The sequence below is a fragment of the Belonocnema kinseyi genome, chromosome 7, assembly GCF_010883055.1.
Source record: "Belonocnema kinseyi isolate 2016_QV_RU_SX_M_011 chromosome 7, B_treatae_v1, whole genome shotgun sequence".
In the NCBI taxonomy this organism is placed as follows: domain Eukaryota; kingdom Metazoa; phylum Arthropoda; class Insecta; order Hymenoptera; family Cynipidae; genus Belonocnema; species Belonocnema kinseyi.
This window is the reverse complement of record NC_046663.1, coordinates 106,113,222-106,131,454: the sequence shown is the minus strand read 5'-3', so window position 1 is coordinate 106,131,454 and position 18,233 is coordinate 106,113,222. Positions and strand designations below refer to the sequence as shown.

The window sequence follows — 18,233 nt, the reverse complement described above, 5'->3', positions numbered from 1 at the left end:
CAATACGCCAATTAGCACAAATGGTAAGTTCCGACAGTGCCTACAAGTGTGCCTACTGGCCACTAAATGGCAATACCGGTTTCATATGTATACACCTGGTAGTATATACCGCTGGCATGACAGGAAATTATCAGTGCGTAAGAAAGACGTATTTTCCTCCCCGTTATTTTTATTTCTTAATTGCGGAGACTTCTGTATCATCTCATTCATCTTCAACGTGATTGGTTTCCCTGAGCCTGGAAAAAACATTTGAATTTTATTACATTCTCATCAGAGAAGGTATTATATTTGTGCAAAATTGCCCCCCCCCCCCCAGTTTTTGTTAAATGTCCACGTTTTGAGACACCCTGACTCTGAAAAACAGGTTTTTACGAATGTGTCTGTTGCTTTCGTTAGTGCGTTTGTAGATTTTTAGTTGTTAGCACGATTACTTTCAAAAGATTTGACAGATTTGATTGTCCTTTGGTACACTCTTTTAGTATCTTAAAATGAAGATCAAATTCGTTAGCCAGCCATTTTTAATAAAAATTCAAGAAGTGAGCACATTTTGAATATTTTTGAAGCCACTTTGTTCAAGATTTAAAAATTCTCTGTGCGCATTTCATATTATTCTAAAAGACGAACAGTTTATCCGTATTACTTTTTTTTATAAAACCTTAAATTACCAGAGTTATATTATTTACAAAATTCACAAAAAACACACGAAAATGAACATTTTAAGCCAAATAACGCACGATATGAAACAAAGTCAAGAGAAGCAAAATGTTGCTTTATGAATGCCCGACAATATTATCATAACAACTTTCTGAATTTTCTTGAAAAGTCGAAAATTTAAATTTTGACAGAATAAAAAAATAATGTGTGACCTTCTCAGCATAAAACACCAACCAGCTATGACTCTCGGTTGAAACTACTACTGTGTCACTGAGGTTAGAGATATAGTTTAGAAGTTAAAAAACAGTAAGGCTGCTTCGTAGACCCTATGTGTAAAGTTTAAATTGCAAAAATAAAATTGGAAATTAGCATTTTTTTAATAAGACAATGAAACTACGTGTGTTTTAATGCCAATGCATGTTATGAATTGTAATAACAAATATTTATGGAAATGATATACAATTTGAGGGACAAACTCCAGTGCGAAGCACCAGGTACATGATGAGAATGTGTTCTTTAAAGCCGAAGAAGCTTAAAAAAAAGAGAATTCACAATCACCAAAATACTGTTCTCGATGCTTTGACCTTTATCTTTAAAAAGTCTGTGCACAAGATCGGGGTATATACAAAGACCGAGCGCGTAGCGTGAGCTAAATACATTATCTAGCGCGAAGCGCGAGATAAACATATTATCGAGCGCGAAGCACGAGAACCAACAGTCGCGCAATTTTCTTACTATTCTTAAAACAGTAAATTCAGTTCATTTAAAAATAAAAGCCCCTTTAAAAGAATGTATTCTTTGCTGTATCAATTGATATTCAATAGTTTTATTACAAATAATTTACAAAGAAATCATAATAATACGACTCGAACTACAAAAAAGATAGCTGCAGAAAGATTTAATTGCAACCTTAAATATCTCTAGAAGATAATTGATTGTGTAATCATATCCGCGAAATGCACAAATAAAGTTATTCTTTAATAAATCGTGATAAATTAATCCTAACTTAGGACTCTCATATCATACTGTTTACAACATGAGCTACCGTTTTGCTTTTAAATGCCTTGTCAGAACGTAGATAGCCCATAAATAAGAGATAGCGAATTTGACTTATCTATACGAAATGAGGGTCACTATATAGATTTTTATAAATGGCTAAATTTTTATCGACATTTAGAATTTTTTATTATTATCATTAGTATTATATGAAGATTAACATTTCTTTTATTTCGAAAACTTCCATTTCGGGTCTTCATATTAGAAGTTTTCTTATTTGGCTGTTCCCATATTTTTATCAATTTTGGACCGGGGAACTAGAGAAAACTGAGGTTTTTTTTTTATTACAGGGGTCCAATGGACCCAGTCGTAGAAAAATGGTTGCTATTTCCCCTCTTTTTGACTAATTGACTTGATCCTTACGCGAGACTTTCGTTTAAGGTCTCTTCTTTGCAATTCAATAATTTTGTATTCTTTATTTAAAATTCTTGATGTTGAAAAAACGTGAGGAAAAAATTGCAAAATTTGACTTGTTTCATTAAAAAATTAATAATAAATAAAAATTTGTTAGATAAAGTAAAACACGTTCAGGGTTCTACTCTCAAAATAGTATATTTTTAAGAAAGATTATTTTTATAGCGAGGTTTATTCTAATAAAAAAGTAAAAAAATCTTATTTTACAGTATAAAAATGTTTCTTATTCGTCTCCGAGACCGCAGTCAGTGCAAATTGACATGTGATGCTCATCGCACATAGGTCGAATACCAGGTTTACATTAGGTTTTTATTTTTTTATGCTTGTTTCTCTTGCAGAGCAGACACCTTTTTCATCGGCAATTCAATATAGGTGCACATGCAATATTATTGAAATTTCAAAATACAACGAAAAAAATTAATTTTTTAATTTATCATTTTTTTAATTTTGTGGCGCTATGGTCACATTGGGTCCTTTGGCCCCCCCCCCCCCCACAAAAAAAACTTCCGCACTAATCAATGCCTACAGGCATTGATTGGACTGGAGCAACGTCGAACTTTAAAACCCTTTGAAACTTGGTTTAGTACCTTCAAAAAACAACAAATGGGCCCACAGGTTCCATTTTGAAATTCCACATTGATGGAACTTTGCCGTAAAGTTTGTGTGGGGTCCTTGGGACCCCCAATGACCAAAATGGGCTAAAGCATTACGTATTTTTTAAATGGCAAATTCTTTGCTGTTTTGCTTTAAACTATTGAATTTAAATTTTTCCAATCTGAAACTTTTCAATTTAGCAATATTTTTAATAACAAAGTGCAGAAAAATGAACTTTCGATGTATGCATGGAGTTCTGAATGCCTAAGTGAACGAAATTGATTTTCTCAATACCATTTTATGTAGAAATATCGTTTCAAATACAAATAAAAATTCGAAAGCTTTAAAAAATGCAATTATTTTAAAACGTTCATATACGGTTTTAATTAATATTCGGAGCAGTTTTAAATCTTCTCAGTGTATATTTAACTGTTGTGCTTTTCCCGGAATTTTAATAATTCAACCACTAGGAATCCTCAAGAATTTTAAATCAATCACAGAAATTTAAAAAAGTGAAAAAATCGTCTTCAAAGTGGCTTAACAATTCTACTGCATAATTTCTTTGCAGCATTAATTGCTTTGATCAGGTAACCGTAGAGCGAAAACAATATAGCTTATATTGTAAAAGAATGTTATAATCGAACCGCACCATTGGTTAATTCCGTTAAACTGTCAGGAGTTCCTTGCTGTTCAGTTAGAAATTTTACTATTTTTTTACTATTTTTTAAGACGCAACACGCTCCATAGTTGTATTCAAGATTAACATTGTACAGAAGGATTGGAGGTAAGATGTATATTTATACGTTGATAGATATATGTCCAATGGGAATTTGAATTGATAGGCAGCTATTATTTGGCTTGGTGAATCGAGTAACTGCCTCTCCTTATAGAATAATTCAGAACGACGACCTGCCTTCTTCGAATAGAATAGCATAAAATAGACAACAGACTCTTTAGTGATGCACCATTTGGTAAGAGGAACGTTACCTTCGAATCCTGGGTGATCGAAATTAGAGACGTTGAGTCGAAGGTCGTATGTGTTGCAAGTTGCACTGTTGGATGCTGAAATTTGATTCGGTTTTGATTTGAATTCCAAATTGGGAAAAACGATTGGAAAAAGTATTTGTAATTCATGTTGGCTGGACCATACCTACCTGGAACGCTCGTTAAATGTGATAATCCTTCAAAGTCGATAAATATTATATAAATATAAAAGGGCTATAAAATCGAGTACTCTCTGAAATTGTTGTAAAACTAAAAGTTTTAATAAAATGTTTTCAAGTTTGCGAGCCTTTTCTTTGGAGCTTAATTTAAATTAAAAAAGCCCCAGAATTTAAAAAAGCTAGTATTTCTCAAGGCCGGGAAATGCTGGAGAATTCATTTATTTTTTACTTAGAAGTTTGGTAATTCTTAGTTTTAGTATAAAAACCTATTTACGATCACTTTAACTGTAACTTGATATCATATCAAATAATGTGAAATTGAACGAGTTTGTTTGTTTGAAATCGTACGCTTTTGAACACAGTTAATTTCAAATTGTTCAATTTGGCCTGAGTTTGATCAAAAAGACTTCATATCTGTCGACTGGTACTTGTTATACTTTTTACTTCTAGTCGTATATATACCGACGCATCATATTTATAAAACAAAGAATGTTTTAGAAAATTTTGTACTCCAGGGTGGAAGAAAAATTTAAATTTTCCTATATTGGGCTATAAATCTGCATGGCAGCACAGTGAAATTTCCATATAAAAATCTCAATTTTCAACCAAAAAAAGATTCACTTTCAGGTAAAAATGAATTTTAGAATAGTTTAATTCCAGTTTAAAAAATTATTTTTTAACCAGTAAAAGCGAACTTTCAACAAAATAGTTAAATTTTCAACGAAAGAGATGAATTTTTTTATCAGTGGAATTCAACTTTAGACAAATTAGTGGAATTTTCAAGGAAATATTACATTTTCATTTTCCGAATATGAATTTTCAACAATAAAGTTAATTTTCAACCAAAATTATTGAATTTTCTATCCAAAAAAAGCGAACTTTAAACAACATAATAGTTGAATTTGAACCAAAAAGAATTAATATTGTAGTAAAAAAGAATAGTTTTAAAATTTATACCTTAAATTCTGAAATTTACCTTAATTCAGACATGAACGTAAATGAAGCAAAAATGTATCTTAAATGAAATTAAAGGTCACGTTAATTGAAGAAAACGTACTATATGATTCTGAAATTCAGATATTGACTTTGAATTCAGACCCATTATTGCTGAATTTTAGTTTATCTCTGAATCCAATTACATTTCTGAATTTAAGTTTTAACATTTTTAAGAATTTGTTTAATGTGAAACCTAATAATGAATCTTCAACTGAAAAAGTAAAATTTTCAGTTTAAAAACCTAATTTTCAACCAAGAAAGTGAATATTCAACTTTATAAAATAATTTTTTTCTAAAAGTGTTTATAAACTATGTCTATCTGTTTCGACCTCACTTTGGAATATTTACAACTTTTTAGAACCAAAAATTATAGTTTTAGAAAATTTGTCATTACAAGGCGAAATAAAAATGTCAATTTAAATATATTGGGCTATAAAATAATCTCTATGGTTATGGCAAATATTACTTTTTACTTTCGAAAAGTGTTTCTTCGGATATGTGTACAGTTCAAATTTTCGTGGAAACTTCATGATTTTTCGTTAAAAAAAAGTCGAAAATTTCTTCGAAAGATTAATTTTGAAATTTCAATATCATTGAAATTCATTACAGGCAATTGATCTTAAGAATCGAACCATTCTGCTACGAATTTGCTGATCAAATAAAACACCCGAAATCTGTATAAAAGCGTTGCATATTATTTTATTTCAATTTTATTATCAAATTAATCAACTGGTATTTACAGTGTGTGTAAAATCGAGACAGGATTAGGAAATTTTTCCTGCTTCAGTGGCTAAACTGAATTAAATCAGAACATATTTTCACTACTGTACCATCCCAAGGTACCTACTATTTTTTAGAAAGTAAAGCTTTTGTTCATGACTTTTGGGTGCCCAATTTTGAAAACTGTGTTTAATGAAACGAAAATTGAATTTCTATGCGAAAGTTATAAATGTGAATTTCTGAACACGGAAGCCAGGACCCGTAAACACGTTAAGTATAGAATCGGCCAATTACCGATCACGTTTCAGTAGCATTCTTGCCATATTCTGGTAGAGTACGTCAACGACTTATAATTTATAGGCTGCTAAATCGCGAGTAGAGTGTAATTCGTACTCGGGCAAAGGATCGTTACGCGTCCTTACGGGCTGTTGATGGGGTTCGCCCATTAATACACCAAACGATGTGATACGTGATGTTAGCATGGTGAATTGGTGAGGTAGCTTTGGCAATAAGCCAAGTGGTCGAAATTCGAGCAACGAGGATTCTTGGCACTTCACTGAGGAACAAGTATCGCTAATCCGATCAAAAAAGGCTATCCTCCTAACATGACACATTGCACTTAGGTCTTAGTACACGTATCCTGCACCCGGAAAATCGTTTAATTGAGTCGAAGAAAGATTTATCTCAATCTCAAAAAACAATATTTATTTAACTTCATTATCATTATTTTACCATTCATTTTGATATATAAATGAAGAGAAGGAATGTTAATTAGAAAGACTTATAAAGTGCTTTCTAACTATTGTTTCTATTCGAATAAATTTTAATATAGATATTTGAAAATTTGCTTTTGGTGTTTACGTAGCACGGATCGATATTTCTATACCCTTTGTTTGCTTTTCGTCTATGTACGAACATTCACTGAGAAAAATGGATTATACCCAGTAATTAAAAATATGTTATCAGGTATAATCTTGTACTATTAACAATAGGACTGCGATCCAGATTATACGAACTAAAATATACAGATATCAGAGAATAGATAATACAGGAAAAATTCTTGGATTATAAATTGAAACAGGAGATTTTTAAATTTACAATCTGAATATATTAAAGCCTATAATCTAAGATATTAGAATCCATAATTCAAGATTCCAAGATATTAAAATCAATAATCCAAGATCCTAAAATATAATATCCAGGATATTACGAACTATGATCCAAGGTATTATTAAATCTACCAACCTAAAATATTAAAATTCCCAGAGTTCAAAAAATCTAAAAAACATTATTGTTTCGTGTGTGACGGAGAAAATAAATTAAAATTTAAACGGCAACAAGTAATTCAAACTTCTTAAACAATTACGCAAGTACCGTTTGACACATTGCTCTATTCAGTGTTCTTTTTGATTTTCAAATGCAAAAAATCTGGTCAGCGATTTTGAGGTTACTTTATTTACTGAAGTGTCTGGGCAAACCGAAAGTATTTCATCAACTCTTGAAATTGATTGATTTTTTAAAATATAGACTGGTTCTAATCGTTGAATTTTTGGTCACACTTTGTATTATTTCCTGAATAATATATACATAATTTGCGAAGCATAGAACGCATGGAGCAGGACGCAGAGACAAAATGAATACGCGCGCATGCCTGCATGTTTTATAATCTCCAGATGTTACGAATGAATGTCTGAAGATTATAAGTATTTAACATCTCGAGATTATGTTTGGTAATATCTTCATATATTAGGAAAATATTATAGATTATACGCGATATAATACTTTTCGTTACGGAACTTGTAACTTGTAATATCCACTTCGTATAATCCATTTTTCTCAGTGTTCAAGTTTAATAAATTTATAAACAAGTTATGAACTAGTTTCTTAAATGATTATGAATAGGTAAACTCTTCAAATATTTACAGTCGCGACGTATTACTTTTTACCATCTACAGATACCAATATTAAATCATTTAGATTGGTGTCTTATAGTTAAATATATTAGCCTTAATATATAAATGTTACAGGTAAACATTCATTTTTCTTCGCGTCAATATGAAATATTTTGCAGTTCTCCAAAAATTGTATGTCTTTTTTTAGAATATTCTGAATCGTTGTGGAATTTTCTAGAATATTTTGGTTGATTTTGGAACGTTCTGGAGTAGAATTTTGTACGATGGTTCTTGAAAGATATGAAATCTTGTTAAATATACTGGAACACAGAAGAAAGCTGGGCTTACTTTTGCTAGATCTTATTTTTGTAAGTCTTACTTCAGGGGTTTCCCGGGCAACTTCATGTAATTTTCTTTTGTTTAATAATTAAATTAAAGTCCTTTTAACTAAAAAATTCTTTTTTTTTCTGCGAAATTTCTATCGTTTTTTAGAATATAAACATTGACTAACAAAAGGTTCTAGGTAGCCTATCTGGTCCCAATACAATTTTTCTTTATTTAAAAATGTTCTTCAAAATCGCGTCGTTTCGATTTTTGAATTGATACCTCTTCTGGCGATGATTTTGTTGTTACCGATGTTTTGGTGGCTTGAGACCATAGAGTTAGGAGCTTTTGTTATTTCATTCACACGGTCTTCTAGTAACATCCTCTATAAACATAAACAGTAAACAAAATGAATATAAATATATAGTGAAAAAAGTAAATTATACCGATTATAAGATCTGGGATTTTAAGATTTGGGGCAGCCATGTATAGATATTCTGTAATAAAATCTGGATATTAAGTTTTGAAATCCAGGATTTAAAAAATTACCATCTAAATAGTACGGCTTAATACCTATAGATTGTTGTCCCAAATTTTAAAATCCACTTTCAGAAAAGGAATTATATATTTTTCTCTGTGTATAATAACTTACTGAAGATCCATGGCATCCGCCTGTTTCAGATGTTCGATCTATAACTATAATTTAAGGACATGTGACACACTCAAATACCTATATTACCGACCTCACTTTTTCAGTTTACTGAGTTTTCTTTGAACTTAAGAAATTTTTGTTGGTAATAAAATATCGGACTGAAACTTTGGAAAATGTATCAGAAGAGCATAAACTGCGTTTGTGTACTTCATTTGAGTAGAAATTTCGCTATAAAATAATTTGCAAAGAAATTAAAACTGGGACCGTTTTTTGACATATTTTCTTTATACCTTGAAATTTTTTGAAACGAAGAACTTTTTTTATATGTGAAATTTCGGCCTCAAACTTGAGAAATGCAAGAGTCGACAGTAAGTTACGTTTATGTATGTTTTGTACACGTCACAGATATTTTAAATATAAGAAAAGTTCTTAGGTTAAAAAAATTTCGAGGTTATGTCCAAAAATGGTTTCACTTAATTTCTTTGAAAGTAATTTTTATGGAAATTCCGACTCAAATAAAGTACATAAACGTACTTTATGGTATTCTGATACATTTTGCAAAGTTTCAGTCCGACATTTTATTTACAAAAAAAGTTCTAAAGTTAAAAAAAAAATTAAGTGAACTGAAAAAGTGAGATCGGTAATATAGGGATCTGAGTGTGTCACATGTCCTTAATAAAGAGATAGAATTTAGAATGGAAAAATGTGGAAATATTATTATCAAAATTGAAGAATATTAAAAAATTTCGTAGAAGATTATATCTCAAAATCTGTTAACAACTATGTACTTACGCGTTGTTATCTTCCGTTAGTACCCATACCGTTACCCCTTTCTGAAAGTTCCACCTAGGATTCACCTCTGATTCAGTCTCCCACGAGAGAAGTCGCTCTTACTTTCATTCGATTTCCTGAATTTTACCATAAATCAACACTAAAGTATAGAGAGAAATTTCCAGTGGTTTCGCGTATTCACTCGAGTTTATATTGTAACACTCCAGAGAAGTCTGGATTTCATATATCTTGAGTAATAAGTGGTGAGACACTTTTTTTTTACTAAATAAATCATTTTTGATTTCGAAATACAAAACCAGATCTGAACTAATCAAAATTTCCACTACTTTTCATTTCTTCTCTTGTTATTATGTATTCTATTTAGTATTTTCATATTTAACTTCTTTTCTCAATAAAGGTTTTAAATTATGCCTTCTGTGCGAATTTGATCACAGTAGTCTGATAATAAACAATAATTCAGCTCATTGTACCTTTTTATCATGGTTGAACGATGCAGTTATTGAGTTAATTATACTGATGTTGTAATGAACGTTATGTGCAGATGGGTTCGTGTCCTGTCATAATGCGACATTGACATCATTGAATGAATGATGCACAATGAGTATTGAAGAAAATTGAAAAAATTCGAATTTTTACTGATAAGAATTTTTCTATACTTTGATACACAAATGTTTAAAATAATGTATTCACATTCGTTCTGATGTTTAATAATATTTAACTTATCCTTTCAGATTAAATTACTGATTAAAATAACAAAAAATTGGTTACAGACAATGAAATAAGTGTAGTTCTTCCTCGCTGAGGATGAAATCCTGACAAGGCTAGCCACCATGATGGAACCACCTCTAACAAGTAAAGTATTGCGGGCTCCTAGTCTGAAAAGAGGCCAGGAAAACGTAAGGATTCAAGATAGGGTGAGTAAATGAAACTATTTCTTGAATTGCAGTATCCTCGTATAGATTATAGATACTACCCTAGTTCGAATCTTCCTTCCTCACCCTTGACCCTGCACGTGTACCATTTACGTGTGGTTTAGTTTTACTTTCTAGAATTTAGAGAGTCAACACAGGGTGGCCACTAAATCAAAAATCGTGAAATGACTCGCAATTTTTTGAGAACAGGATATGACAGTGAATTTTTGTTTTAACCGGGAATTTTACAAATTTTTAGAAGTATAATATATTGAATCACTTGCGATATAACACGATATAATGCAATTTAAAATAATTTCGATATTAACATTTTTTCGATGATAAGATCAATTGTTAAATGTTTTATTATGAAATCATTCAATTTACAATGGTAATTCTAAAATCCATAACTTTCAAAACTTTTCCATTTATGGTCATCATTTTTTAGCATAAATTTCCAATTCAAAGAATTTTAAAATGCAGTCTTAAACAAATAGCATTAAAAGCGTTTGCGTTAAAAATGTTTTTATAAAAACCGTTTTAAGTGGCGCAGCTGTAAATTTTAATCAATTAATGATTCTAAAATCTGAACTGAAGTCCGAGTGTTGAAAATTGAGCAATAATCGATTTCACAAGAGAATTCTGAGCCTGTTCAAAATGAATCAATTTACGGGTTTTAACGTTGAAAATGGAACTGTTTTAATTAGATAGTCTTAGTTAGTTGAACTCATTCAATTTGGAATTTTGTAATTAAAATAATAGAAACATTTTTCAATATTTACAAAGATTTGACTGTTCATTTAAAGTCAGTAATTCTAATATAAATATTCTAAGCTGAACAACTTAAAATTGAAATGTTTGGAATAGCCTGAAATCGTTCAAATTTCAGAGTGTTATATGTGAACTTTCAACGTTGCAAATTTTAATGGTTCAATTTAAAAAAATTGTAATTTGTAAGTGAAAGTATTACATTTTTAATGATAAATAACAATTAAACAATTATTAAATTAAAATGACTTAAAATTAAAATAAAAATTGAATTTGAAAGAATCTATTTATGCAAAAAACATTTGAATCTCACTATTCTAACTTTAAGAGAAAGGGGAGAAAATATTCTGTATTTAATTTGTTTTAATTGGAAGAAGAACGGTTTCCTTCTTAAAATCTTTATTGGTTTAAAGTTTGTGAAATTTGGTATTTTTAACATTCAGGTGAATTAGGAGGAGCACGTAATACCTGAAGAAAAATAATAATATTTACGGTAAGGGGGGGGGGGGCCGCCAAGTTAACAGTCGATGATTTTTTTTAAGTTAATAAGATGTGGAATTGATCCATTTTTTCTCATTTTGAGTTCTACATTTTTGTATATCATACATTGTAAAAAAGATTTGTGTAAAATTACAAAGTTTCGGAAAATTATATATTGTATCATTGTAAATATCACACACTTCACTGTGTGATTTTACAAAAGTATGTGAAATTACATCCTCTATCGATGTAAATAAAAGAACCCTCGAACAGCAGTGTAATATTACACACTCGATAAAAATAAAATTACATATTCTCTCGTACGGACTTTACATTCAGAAGGAAAAATTCAGTCGCAGCGTGTAAAAATACCATGCGTCGGTAAAATCACTTTCCTGTGATTGAAAATTACATCGAGATTTTTAATTTTACCAAAGATCTTTAATTTTACCCTGGCGGAAACTGTAAAATTTTTGATTTATAATTAATTTAAAATTTACAATAATTAATCATATAATATTTGAATACGAAAGCATCTCTCGTCTTCGTTGTTTATCGATGCCTTCATTTTTCAATTTTGGAGCACTTTTATTCTTAATGTGAGGAAATTGACAGCTATGTTCAACTTTTTTGACAGCTTTCACACAAAAATAGACCGAATTTGAGCTATTCCTATTTTGCCTTTTACATTTTCTGCTATTGGAACGGAAAAATTGTGGTTATTAAAAACGTATATTTCATATTTTTGTTACGGAATATTTAAAAATCAAAAAAATACCCATAGTATCTTATGTGTTTTAGGTGAGTGGTAACGTGTCCGGCTTGTGTTCCTTCAATCTCTATGAAATTCTACGAAGTTTGTGCTTCGAGTGTTCGAAACCTGTTGCCCTGATAAATTTTATTCTATTTTATTCTTTCACATAATGAATTTTACATTTTCGAGTGTAAAATTATCGGCCGAATTGGAATATGACAACAGATTCGTAAAGTTACTCCGATACACGAGGGTCCTTTTATTTACATCCACCAGAGATGTAAAATTCAATACATTTTTTACAGTGTATTATTGTAAGTAACAAAACAATGATTTGGTAATTTAATCATTTGTAACGAGCTGTATTTCGTCGGTTTTTCCCCAACCGAAGGGCAAAGACGACCGCAGATTTTTATGAAAATTAAAACATCTAAAGATTGCAAAATATGATGGTTGGCTTCTGTCATATTTCATGTACTGGAAAAATTACCTTTAAAGATATTCAGGAAGAAAAATAAGTTATTTTGAATAAAAATAGAGACATCTGTAATATAACCTCTTATTCGTTGACATTTCACTAGAAACGGACTTTACGCGTGGTTTCTACCGTAACAATACAAGAAACCTGCATACCGACCAGATTAAGGATAATAATATTCAATAGTGTCGTCGGGCCTGTCCCCATGGCCAGGCCTCAATTATTTATGAGATTTGATATTTTTTGGACTTGAATGGTGTCTAATTAATATAATAACATTGTGTCATATTGTTTTATCTGTCAAAACATCAAATTTTTATACTGTAAGTATTGTTACTATAAAGTTGAAAACTTTATACTTCTGTCAGCGAATCTTCCATTCCTTCATGGTAAAACTAATTTCTGTATAATTTTTCTTTTACAACGTAAATTTTCAAGATTTTAGTAAGTAACACTATATCGATAATCAAATAGATTTATTTAATGCAAAGTAGAACAAAATTTTTTTAAAATAGCGATGATTTAAGAAAAGTCACTTGTGCCCCATCGGTTGGCGCTGCCCGCCCCCTTACCTTCTGTGCTTTCGTCACTCATAAAAGTACATCTACTAAAGAATGGATAGAATTTTCTTCAGTATAAAAAATGGCGTTCAAAGAAGGTCTGTAAGAAATTTTGTTTAAAGCAAAGAATGAAAAGGTCGAGTTTCTCTCGAAGAGCTTGGCATTTATCAATCAAATATCATAAAATGGTTTTTAAAGAATGATTTTCAGTTGATGTGATTAATTTTAATCTGAAGGTATTAAAATGGAAAGCGATGTAATGAAGAGCACGCGTCTTGATATTATAATTTATATTTTATATATATATTATATTTTATATTTATACCAAAGCAGAATGCGTCACTTATCACACGTGACTTTCGTAGTGATAATGGCTCACTGCCATTGATCACCGGATATGTTCATGTATAATGAAGCAGAACCCATGGGATTTGACGTCATGAAGGCTAGTCCTTTTCGGCGAACCATTCCTAAATCTACCTCAGGGATGGGCCTTAAGTGGTTAATTTAAAGCAGGACAGATAAGGGGCCATCCATATACCACGTGTACAATTTTCCACCACTTTTAACCCCCCCCCCCGTGGACAGCCGTGCAGTTTTGACCCCCCCCCCCGTACTTTGTCCACGTGGACATATTTTATGAAAATATAGATATTATTAGTCTTCAAAATGTCCGGGAGCTCGCGACAATTCCATGGACGTCCTTTAGTACTCAATAAAATTTCGGATTCTTTTGTTTTCATAGTCAACAGTTCGAAATTCGTTGAGTGGCTAACAGGTGGTCGTGCATTTTGAAACAATTTATCGTTAAACCGTCGAAAGTTCGAGTGAAAAAACGTCATTTTAGTACTCTCCATACCCACGCGGAATGATTTTTGGATGCTAGAAACTAACGAGAAGTTTGAATGACAGCTCCTGAGTGGTACCAAAGTTGACTAGCAGGCTGTCAAAAATGTAAAAAATTCGAGTGAAAAAGCGTCATTTTAATACTCTTGAAACCCATTGGGGACGACTTTTTGGTGATAAGAATTAACAAAAATTTTAAATGGCGGCTTTTGAGTGGCGCCAAACTTGACTGGCAGGCTGTCAAACATATAAAAAAATGACAGGATCACAATTAGAACCTTTATTTTAGTACTTCTGAAACCCATTGATGATGATTGTTTAGGTGATGAAAATTTTAGTTAATGAAAATGACAAAACTTTCACTCCGTTGCTGATTAAAATGTCAGTCAACTTTGGCACTACTCAGGAGCTGCCAGTCAAATTCTTTGTTAGTTGTTTGCACCTAAACAATCATCATCAATGTGTTTAAAGAGTACTAAAATAACGTTTTTCCACTTGAATTTTCGACATGCTAGACAGCCTGCCAGTCAAATTTAGCAGGACTGAGGAACAGCCAATCAATTATTATCTTACTTTTTAGCACCTAAAGAATCATCCCCAATGCGTTTCAGGAGTACTAAAATAACTGTTCTAATTTTTATCCTGTAATTTTGTATATGCTTGACAGTCTGTCAGTCAACTTTGACATCACCGAGAAGCTGCCAGTCAAATTTTTTGCTAGTTTTCAGTATTCAAACAATCATTCCCAATGGGTTTCAAGAGTACTAAAATGACGTTTCTTCTCTAGAATTTTTGGCATGTTTGACAGCCTGCCAGTCAACTTTAGCACCAGTCAGGAGCTGTCAGTCAAACTTCTTGTCAGTTGTTTGCACCAAAACAATCATCCCATATGGGTTTTAAGAGTAATAAAATGAAGGTTCTAATTCTCCTCTTGTCATTTTTTTAAAAGTTTGAAAGCCTGTCAGTCAAGTTTGGCACCACTCAGGAGCTGTCATTCAAAATTTTTGTTAGTTCTTTGCACCTAAAAAATCACCCCTAAAGGGTTTCAAGAGTATTAAATGGACGTTTTTTAACTCGAATTTTTGACATGTTTGACAGCCAGCCAGTCAACTTTGGCACCACTGAGGAACTGCCAGTCAAACTTCTTGTTAGTTTTTAGTATACAATCATTCCACGTGGGTTTGAATAGTAATAAAATGACGTTTTTTCACGCGAATTTTTGACATATTTGACAGCTTGCCAGTCTACTTTGGCACCAGCGAGAAGCTGCCAGTCAAAATTATTATTAGTTCTTAGCATTTTAAACAATTATCCCCTGTGGGTTTCAAGAGTACTAAAATGATGTTTTTCACTCGAATTTTTGACCAGTTTAACGATAAATTGTTGCCAAATGCACCAACAGCTGTTAGTCAGTCAACGAATTTCGAACTGTTGACTGTGAAAACAAAAGAATCTAAAATTTTAGTGAGGAACGTGAGCTTAAACATGATTTGAATTTCAAAGAAAAGGTCGTGAAAAAATTATAATAAAAATAAGAATTATATATTTTGCGCGAGCATAATATAAAATTTCGAGTATACCTAGAATATACCTTGTCTCATTTCAGTATATTTTTCACAGATTTAGGGCAATGTGTGTCCACGTGGATTCTAGCCCGACCCCCATCGTGGAAAACGTGGAATTTTTTCATACCCCCCCCCCCCTTCTTCCCTCCTAAAGTGCCTACGTGGTATATGGATGGCCCCTACGTGTATTAATGTGTCATCTAACTTGGCTAGTTATAGAACATGAATGAATATCATCGAATTTTCATAGCTATAACATTATAATAAATTTAATTTATCATAAAAATCGTGTTCACCAAGAAAATTCCAAAAAATTCGCATGAAACCCCAAAACATTTTTTCAACATTTTCTATAGTTTTAGAGGAACTTTTTCCACGATTTGCCGGACATAGTGTCAGGCAACTCTTGCGACTCCTTTGGGATTTTACTCAGACTTTTGTCGTGAAATTGACCAGAAAAAAATGTTTGAATGACCTAACATGTAAATTTGAAGAAATTGTGCAGGCAATTATTTGGTTTCCAAAATGAAATTTTAAGAAAATACATTTAAGAAACTTGCAGACATATTTGTGACTTTTTTAGTTTCTAGATATTTTTGTGGGATACTATAGAAAATACCGACAGTTTTATGAATATATTCACTATTAATTCATTTCCTAAAAAACTCAAAAAAAAATTATCGAGAAAACTTCGGAAGGTTTCAGTACACGTTTGAGATTTGATTGGACACAGATTAGCCGTAAATCGTAAGGAAAAAATTCCCGGAGACTCTCCATTAATTCCCCAACCAATACTTGTGTTTTATGAAGAATTTTTTTCGATAATTACAAGAAGCCTAAACCCTAAACCTTTCAGAAGATTCTCAAGAATTGTCTGGAAATTTCTGGCCAATTTTTTAAAGATTTTCTTGAAAAAATGTTATGGCAAAAGTTCGCAGAATTATACTAGAAAACACTCAACAATTACTGAGAAAATATTTGGACATTTCCTGAAAATTTTCCACGAATTTTACCGATAAATTTTTGGTAAAAGCAAGTGAATTTTTGATAAATGCTCGAGAACCTAAGAGTTAATTTTTTTTAGTCAAATTTTTGAATGAACTTAGGAAAATCATTCTGTTTTCCTCAAAATTTTAGTCGCATTTTAAATAACTTTTAGACAATTTTCCAGAATTTTTTTTTATAAATTTGTCCAAAAGATTTAGGGAACAAACGCTCCAAGAAAACTTAGGAAAGTCAACACATTCCTTGGTAGCCTATTCAGAATTTTATCGAGAGTTGTATAGAAATTTCCTGAAAATTTTAGCTTAATTGTAGAATATTTTTGAATTTTGAGTTCTCAAAAATAAATCGAGAAATGGCAGGAAATTTTCTTTCAGGATTAAATTCATCATTCTGGAAAAGACCATAGGTAACAGAATTTTCATCTTGAAGAAAAAAAATTAGTTACTATGTAAAGTAATTGCAATGGTATATTGATTAAAACATATTTCAAGAGTAATAAGTTCCCTTTTCCAAAAAGTAAAAGTCAAAATATAAAAATATAAAAAAAAAATTGTATCAACACTTACTACATAAGTAATTTTCATAAAACCACTCTTCGTCTTATTAAAAATTCTGACGTCTTGAACTATGTAGGAATCTACGACGTAGTCCACGTTACAAACTACGTCATTTACTACATATTTTACTATGTATAATCTTTTGTAAACTATGCTTTAAAGAGCTGCATGAAACTTCTGGTAACGATAATAATTAAAGCCTATAAAAGTTAACAGTTTCAATTAAATCAAGAAATAAATTCTTCTGAAATCCGATTTCCAGAGAGCATATTCTGTTTATATATGACCTTTCGGGAAATTTACTAGTTTCCCGAAGATATCAACCTTATTTTAACCTCTTTTCCGAGTGACGTTTATCGAAATTTTTTCTTAGTTTTCATGATACTCAGATTAATTTTAAATAATAAGATACAGGTCATGATTGAGCTGATATTTTTCTTTACTGAAGGATGTTTCTATTCATTGTATTTTTTTATTATTTTATAAAATTATTGTCCTTTCTCTTGATTGAGCTTATTTTCAGTGTTTTACTTAGGCTTACCCATTTTTTATCGCAACTTATGTTTTAATCGAATAATAACAGCGGAAAAAATTATGTTCAGAATCGATTTACTTTTGTGCTTTAAATTAAAAAAAGAAACAATTGATAAGGTGTTATTGAATATTTTCTGATAATGCCACTGAATTACAGATTAGCAGTGATTTACACTAATGGCTGGTATGAAATTATGGCTATTAGCCAGTTAAATTGCTTTAAGGCTAAGCTAAGCTGTGTGAGTATTGAAGTATGGAGTGACAGGTGGTCAGTGGAAAACTGGTAATCTTCTTTATCGGCTGTAGTAAACTTTAAAAATCCCAGTAGTAGGCGCCCTCTGCAGTACTATGATTAAATAATGGTCGTTTTATAACTCCAATGGTTACAGGCACTCAGTTGAATAGCATTTGAAAGGGCAATTCAAGTGATTTTTCAAAATTCGCCTCAACAGGGGGTTTATGAATATCAAATCCCATTTTTATTTAATCAATTGTTTTTAGAATTTAAATAGTTACAT

The 18,233-nt window shown here is 31.2% G+C and overlaps 1 protein-coding gene across 7 annotated transcripts in view; it reads left to right on the top strand.

The window, feature by feature from the left end:
- LOC117175989 (mitogen-activated protein kinase-binding protein 1) overlaps nucleotides 1-18,233 on the top strand; it is a 261,034-nt gene that overhangs the window by 77,381 nt on the left and 165,420 nt on the right. For all 7 annotated transcript variants that reach the window (XM_033365905.1, XM_033365902.1, XM_033365904.1 and 4 more), the window contains exon 3: nucleotides 10,028-10,171. In XM_033365905.1, the coding sequence (XP_033221796.1) occupies nucleotides 10,088-10,171 (84 nt within the window). In that variant the 5' untranslated portion in view covers nucleotides 10,028-10,087. The remainder of the gene's footprint in view (nucleotides 1-10,027; nucleotides 10,172-18,233) is intronic.